The 8,291-nt window shown below is 42.3% G+C and overlaps 1 protein-coding gene across 1 annotated transcript; it reads right to left on the reverse strand.

Moving 5' to 3' along the window:
• Positions 1-1,119: 1,119 nt before the first annotated feature.
• LOC108651882 (putative palmitoyltransferase ZDHHC24) lies at positions 1,120-2,391 on the reverse strand. The gene has a single exon (XM_018101814.3). It carries the CDS (start codon positions 2,162-2,164, stop codon positions 1,205-1,207), a length of 960 nt encoding a protein of 319 aa, XP_017957303.1. The 5' UTR covers positions 2,165-2,391; the 3' UTR covers positions 1,120-1,204.
• Positions 2,392-8,291: the final 5,900 nt, after the last annotated feature.

Below are 8,291 nucleotides of genomic sequence, written 5' to 3' on the forward strand. Positions count from 1 at the left end.
TTGGCCGGAGTTGAGTGGAAGTCCATTGGCGTCAGCAGCTGCTATTTGTTTTTGCCAGTTTTCCGGCCACATTTCCCGCTGGCTGTGGGCCGCAATTTTGATTAATGGTCAAGCTTAGAGGCGGCGTCGACTTTTTTATTTCGGCAATTATGTTGTTTAGACTTTCGCCACGCTTTTCACACCTCGAACATTTTTCATGCAACGGCAACGGCAACGGCAACAGCAACGGCAACGGCAACGGCGAAGGCAACGCCGCTCGCAGCACTTTTAAGAGTGTGGACTTTGATTTCATGTTTCGAGGCTTGTCAGTGACATGCAGTATCATTAATTCAGTCCGAGTTCTTGCTGCCCCTTTGCCCCTCTGCCGCTCTACCAACTCTCAGCTGGCTTTGTCATTTTTCAACAGTTTTTGGGATTTTTTGACACTTGACAAGTGTTTCCGACTGCGCCAGAAAGGTGGCAAAAGGTGCAGTCGTGCCCAGTCCCAGTACCACGCCCAGTCCCAGCATGGCCACGTCAATATCTGCCAGAATGTCCTTTAACAATCTGTCTCATTCCTTCCGCCTCAGCTGTGACCAAATTGTATGCAAATGAAACCAGAAGGATGAGCGAATGTGATCAGAGTTGCATTGCATCTGGCATACTCTTACGTTCCCATGATAGTGTTGATGATTATGTGGATGATAGTGCTAAAGATGATTAACATAGTGCAATGATGATGCAATTATGATAATGATACAAATTAAAATAAAATTTAATACAAATCGAAATATTTATACCTCAGCTTTTTCATTTTATTTTGTGACTAATATTCCTTCATATCAATACCATATATTATAATGATTGCAACAAAAACAATGCCGACTGAGAAAAACAAATTCCTATGATAACAGTGAAGGTGATAAAGACCAAAATACGCATTTATTTGTTCACTCGAAGAGACAGACTGGTGAAGCATTCATGAGAACTGCCACAAGATTGAGCAGATGAGTATCTCTGCCAGACAGAGGGCTGCCGCGTGGCTGCACCACGTGCCCTAGCGCCGTGCCAAATTTGACCGGTAATTAACGGAGCCAATGCGAGCACGAATTGGCTGATTAAATGAGGCATGAAACTCGATTTTGGCCAAGGCATAAAATAATTGCGCATATATTATGTGTGTGTGTGTGTATTCACATGGGATGACGTAGACCGACGCTCACATTTATACAGGCTTCCTGCCGCTGAGCTGGCTGGGCACCAGCCACTGGACCCCGTCGTGGGGCAAGGGGCTGGACACAAAGGGTGAGAGCGCAATCCACAGCACTCGCTTGCCCAAAACGTTTCGCAGATTATTCCACAGTCCCAGGTCGTAGCTGCGATCCTTTACATAGTACATGCAGCTGCCGCGGCACACCATCACCAGCTGCATGACCAGATGCGTCGTGGCCAGCACCGTGGCAAATATGGTCAGCTTGAGTATGCCGCCGGTGATGATCAGCCAGCTGACGTGCGGGCTGAGAGTCTGGTTCTTGAATAGGTTATATGCGCGCTCTGTTTGGCCCAGGCCCATGGACATGCTCACGAAGTCAATGGGGTCGCTCAGGCGGGCCTTCTGGCTGAACATGTGGTAGACATTGTAGACCAGGGCGGTGCAGCTGCCCAGGGACAAGTGCAGGAGGAAGGCCACGAAGTAGCGCTGGTTCGCATGCCCGATGCAATTGGCCACCACATTGCAGTGATGATCCCGCTTCAGTATGCAGCAGTTGCAGAGCCGGCAGTGCCACGCCCTCGGCGGCACCAGCATCTGGCAGAAGGTGCACAGGTGCCACAGCGGCGCCTCCGCCGGCAGGGGATTCCAGCGGTCGGGCGGCAGGCCCACGAAGCTGGTGTCCGTCAGCCAGCACTTGCACATATTGCCAACGATGTTGTGGATGAAGAACAGTATTAGCAGGCAGTGTAGCTTGTAGTAGATGCCCGAGACGTCGCAGCACTCGGGCAGGATGTAAAACATTTCGTAAGTAACAAAGAATCCAACAGTTAGTAGCATTAGAGCAGCGGACAGAGGATGGACGACTTGCACGATTCGGACACGATGCAGACGGACGCAGCGCCAGACCAGCTGCTCCACCCAGATGAGGACGCGCAGCATCTTCCACAGCAATCGAACGAAAATTTTGACCATTATTGTACATGTAAGAAACTTCCTCCTCAAACTGGGCTACTGAATTATTGACAGTAATATTCGGTTTGCTGGGTTTCCTTACAATTTCCAGGAATTTCGATACACTTGATAATCGCATCAGGCATTGCAAATTTGAAAATAATGAAAACGAAATTGATGTTCTTTCTTTCGGAAACGATAAGCCGATTACCCTTTTGCAATTATGTGACTTGGCAGTCAAAGGGATTTGAAATGCTAAGGGTAGCTCCTGAACAAAAAATCACATTATAATATATTTAATATGTATGAGAGGGCACATGTATTTGAAATGCGGAAATATTTCTTGGCCAAAAATATTGTATATCTTAAATAGGCTCAATAATCCGCAAACTAAAGAGCAAACCACAATGGGAGCATCAAGCAATATATTTCATCTATCATCTATTGTAATGTTTTATTCTGAAAGTTTAATAAATAGACTACCCGTTGAGTGTCATATCATTCAGCCTCTGTCATGCAGCCTCATCGCATTTAACATCTGCCATAAATCCGCTAGAAGACCTTAATTAAGAGCATTTATATTTCTGTGATTCTGTTTTCCTTTTCGTGAGTAATGAGGATACATTTTTCCACAAGCTTCATATTATAGAGTCTCTGGCATTGATGTACCTGGCATCGAGTCTTGTAGCATTCAGCTTTTGTCAGGCAGCTGCTTTCACTTTACTTTCAAGTGTTTACTTACAAGTGTGTTTCTCACATTCACTAGAATAGAAGGCCCACAGTTTCAGAAGCATTCATGGGACTATGCCCTTTTGCTGACTGAGCAAATTATTATCAATATGTCCTCAATTTATATTAAGCACCTTCCAGTGAGTCTCGTAGCATTCAGCTTTTGTCATGCATCCGCCATAACTCAAGTTTAAAGTTTTGTTTTTGAGCACAGTTTATGATTATGAGCACATGATTAACAAATCATTTATAAGGCTATACCCTTCATTCAGCGTGCAAATCCTGATCAATATTTCCACATGTTTCATAGATTTACCATCACTGACCATCAGTGACTGTCTGGTTAGTGGTACCATCCATCGAGTGTCATTTCATTCAGCTTCTGTCATTCAGTCGCAGAACATCTAGCTCCTGCCATAAATTCGGTACAAGATCTAAACTAAGAGTATTTATACTTATTTAAATCATGAATAAGTTTTCTATTTCATGAGCATTGAATTCATATTATACAGTCTTTGGCATTGATGTACCTTACATCGAGTCTTGTAGCAGTCAGCTTTTGTCAGGCAGCTGCCCTAACTCAAGCTTCATGTTTTGTTTTTGCCACATTCACTGGAAAAAACGAGCTCTTGTTGGCCCACAGTTTCAGAGGCCTTCATGGGGCTATGCTTTTTTCTGAACGAGCAAATTATTCAATTATAATAAATTGATAAATGTTTCCACAAGTCTCATTAATGTACCTTCCATCGTGTATCGTAGCATTTAGCTTTTGTCATGCAGCTGCCTTAACTACATCTTTGTGCATTTATTTATACTTTATAGAATTTCGATATTTATTATAACTCACGTGAATAATTATTGATATATCGGTTCCTCGGGCTCAGAGGATTTCGTAGTCGAGCAGTCTCGAGTTTTTCTACTTGTTATGCATAAAAATATTTGGATATGACTAAAAAACTGAATTTATATTATATTATTTACATTAAACTGATTTTATTTAATATTTAATGATATAAAACAAGTGTTAAAATATAATTTAGGCAAATAGGTCGTAATCACCAACGACTCTACCATACCATAAAGCCCAACAAATAGTTATTTTCCCTCAATTCCCGCAAAAATGCTGTATAATCCTCACTAAGAATCATGATGTTGATAAAAACAACATAAACAATTTGCAAGCCTTGCTCTGATGCAGATCTTTCGATAATGAAAAATGTCAACCATCAGATAAAGCAGAGCTGCCAGAGCTTAAAGTTGTAAAATATGCAAAAATAAATATAAAGGATATATAGTTACAAGTATATATATTGTATACACATTATTGTATATATATTTTTTATTAATTTTTTCGTCTGCTGTATATGTGTGAAAAGGCAGACTTCATGGCTTTCCTACGCAATTTTTTCACTAAAATAAACGCTGAAAAGCAGCTTATGAATACCGTAGAGGTATGAGTACTTCAATATATATATGTATATACACATATAATATGTATGTATGTATATGTATATACATGTATGGACATATTCCTGAATATATGATATATCTAAATGGATATGACAGCTCTACCTCACTTTTATTTTAAGTATTAGTGCAACCGAGCTACATTTTTCAAAACAAAAAAGAGAATATATGTAATAAAATGAAATGAAATGAAATACGAAGCTTGTTTATTGAGAGTGTATGACGGTAAGATATCCTTTAGTTAGAAATGAACGCGTCTCTGATGCTGCATTGATGAAGCTATATATAATATGGTATTCATATAATATATTTATAAAAATAAAAAAATATTAATTTTGGCTAGTAAGATGACAAATTTGAGCCAAGACCATCAGCCTTAAATCACATTGCAAAAGATCGCCTAAGTTTTTCAGCACATCAAACATTGTATATTTTACATTTACAGGGTATATTAAAATATGCAACTTGATGCTGTCGCCCTCAAACACGAAACAAAATAGAAACAGCTGCCGTGTTGCGAACAATGCGGCTGTTGCTGCCAGTCGTTGCCAGCAGGAGCAGGTGAGGGAGGAGGAGGCAGTCAAAGCTCTCGAACTGACACCGAAAAACAGACACGAGCACAAATGTTGTCTATTTCGCATAAATTTTTATGAATTATTAAGTTGAACCAGGCATTTGAAATGCGCACCACGCGGTTTGCCATTTACCATTTGACTCTGCGGTAGTGGTAGTGCCCACCCCGGCACCGTCAGCCGCTGTGCCGTGTTTCCACCTGCTGTCAAAGCAACTGCGTTTTTGCCTCCTGCATAAGGTAAACACGCCAAGCGGTGCCAAGGGGGCTGCAGGCGAACAGGGGGTGTGGCAGGCGTTGCCCACTTGAAGCGTAATGTGTTTGCCTTGTTTGCACACACCGGAAGCAAACAAACAGCCATTTTAGCTGGCGCCTCTCGCGCTGTTACGCCATTTCCGTTCGCAGGGGGGTGAGGGAGAGGGCTTGGATTGTGGAGGTGCTGGACGGCGGGGCCAGCGCAGGCACTCCAGATTGAGTGGCAAGTCGCAGCTGGGTGGCGTGTTTGTCAACCTGTGGCATTCTTCAAACCGACTTCGAGTCATTAACATTCCCTTCGACATTTGTTGGCAAAGTTTTTGGCGTAATTGCAGCAGTCGCTGCTAATTTTAGGCGGCTCCGTTGCGTCCGCCTCTTGTATTCCTCTTGATTTTCATTATCCTGTCGTAATGCGAGACGCAAGCATGCCGAACCGGAAAGTTTTTACTTTTTACGAAGTTCTACCAAACTCCGCTCAACCTCCCTCATTTTCTCTCCCTCTCTCTCTCTCTCTTTGTCTCTTTCACACCCACGCTCGTTCTTCAATTTTCAAGCAATTACCTGGCGTGTGCCGCCCCCGCAACACCAACTCTCCATGTAATTGAGTTTCGGGGAAGAAAGAATGTTTGTAAAATTAGATATGAAACACAACAAAAATGAAATAAAAATTGGACCAAGGCACCTTTCCTGCGTGAGCGGCATATAAATGAATAAGAAAGAAGCTCGAGTGCTTTGTCTCGGCAGCTGACTGGCCGGTACCCATTACCTAGTTCCCTACTCGAATATCTAGTATAGAATTGTAATTTTAACAATCCTAATTTAGGCAATTAGAATCAATTAGAATCGGACTTAAGCTATAATCACATGTCATTAAATGTAACATCCCGTAGTCCTCTTCTTAGCTAACTGTCAAACCCACTGTAATCGTTTACAGGGTATGCTCCGAACACGTGTGTCTGATTGTCCTTCAGGCTCTGTTATTGTTAATCATATTTCCCAGTAAATCCATTTGTAATGTCTGCAATTAAAGTGCAGCTTAAATTCTATGCCAGCTGAAATTTATATTGCAATTTATTTATGCCTGCTGCAGACATTAATTTTGGTCGGGGCCACGCCCATACGAGAGCCGGCGGCGGCAACGTATACGGCTGGAAGCAACATTTATTTGCAGCCATCGACACCTGTACGCCATTTATTATGAAGGTCGGCCCGGTCCGATTGTGCAATAGACGAGCAATTTTTAATGAACCATCAAAAAGGCAATTGGAGGCAGCGCCAACGTTGCGTATGAGCGATTTTCCAACTCGAACCGTCGCCGTACCCATCTGCTGCCCCACAAAAGAAGAGCAAAAAGGAAAAGAAAAAATATATAAATAAACAGCTTCTGCTGCTCAGCCGGGCAAATATTTGGGGCATGCTGAATATTTGGCACTTGGCGCGCCAAATGAATCGGCATTTCTGCAAAATGAGTTGGAACTTTGCCTGTCTGCTCACCTTTTCTTCTTTCTTCTCATCTTCTGCTCGCACACGCCCTCTCTCTACCTCTCTCTCTCTCTCTCACTCTCACTCTCTTTTATTCTCCTTCGGCAGGCGACATATTTTCCTTGTTGCGCGACATATTTCCTGTTTTATTTTTCATTTTTGTTTTTCACATAAACATTTTTTCCATTTTGTTTGCCGATGCCTTGCGCCTCTCGACATGTGTTCGACATTCGCCCAGGCGACGGAAATATTTGCGGATGGGCTGCAGGCGCTGCTCTACTCGCCGGGGGCTGCAATTGATTGATACCCGTAAACAGGTAGAGTATTTAAAGCCCGTATGTAGGTATAGGTAGAGAGCTTAACAAAGAAGTGAGACTAAACTTTTTAAGTATATGTGAAGGAATCCATATAAATGGTTTAATATGAATTTATTTTAATTCCAGTTCTTATAATTCCATAAGCTAATAAGGTTGGTCTCTACTTGAATCTCTACTTTAGTCTCGGACAGATACAAAAACAAGTTGCTTTATTTACTCGTGCAATAGTGGAACTATCGTTATCTGAGTATATATCGTGTCGGTATAAATTCATATACAAGTAATAAATCTTGTTTTCTTTACTCACAGATATGTCATGCAAATGTTATAGAGCTGTTGCTCTTGTCCTTTTCTCAATATCCTTTACGAGTCGCAATATTTCAAATTTCACTACATGCTGCTCTGCGTATTCAATATAAAATGGAAACTATAATAGTGGCTGTTAGGGGTCATTGCAAGCATGCCCTTTGCCCGCCCGCCTTGTGTCGTTATGGCATTTCATTACATAAATGTATATACATACATACATACATATGTACATATATTCATAGATTTATTGTAAAAGTTTTCTGATTACTCTTTGTGGCATTGGGCGCGAGCATATTTAAAATGCCGCAGCATCCCACTGCTGATTGACTTGGTTATAGTAGCACAGCTGCCGCCGCACCCCCCTTCAAAAAGTGGAAAATAAAGAAATAAAACAAATAGAAAAACCGAAAAGTTTGCAACTGGCGAGCGGAAAAGCGCACAAAGGCGACAGAACTATTTACGGGGCGCGAGTCGCATAGTTGCCAACTGAAAAGCAATTAAAAACTAATTACTGTAGCCTACACACACACACACACACACACACACGTAGACATAAGCAAAGGTGGGCGAAAATGCGCAAAGCATTTAATAAAAATTTAAAACTTAATTCTGTAAATACCTGATGTGGACAACAGGGAAGCCAGCAGCCAGGCGGGTGGAGGAGCGGGGGATGATGACAACGCGGATAATTAGAGCAAGAGCAGAAACAAAGACCCACGAAGACTTGAGAGAAGAAGAAGAAGAGATAAAGAGTGTGTCTGGGAGAGAGAGAGAGAGAGAGAGCAGCGTGCGATGAGGAGTGCGAAGCGTAGGCAGGTGTTCCCTTGACTTTGTTCTAGTGTTGCGTAGCCAACGTCGCGTATGAGCAATTAGTAGTTAATTGTGAAGTTACCCGAGGCGGTGCCAGGAAATGGAACTTGCCACGCTGCAGCACTTGTGACATTGACGACGATGCCGCACGGATGAAAATGCCAATGGAGCAAAAGAGAAAGACGGATAGAGAGACAGAGAGAGTGTG

Source organism: Drosophila navojoa, chromosome 2 (assembly GCF_054131105.1).
Source record: "Drosophila navojoa isolate 15081-1374.11 chromosome 2, UAZ_NAV_1.0, whole genome shotgun sequence".
NCBI classification, from domain to species: domain Eukaryota; kingdom Metazoa; phylum Arthropoda; class Insecta; order Diptera; family Drosophilidae; genus Drosophila; species Drosophila navojoa.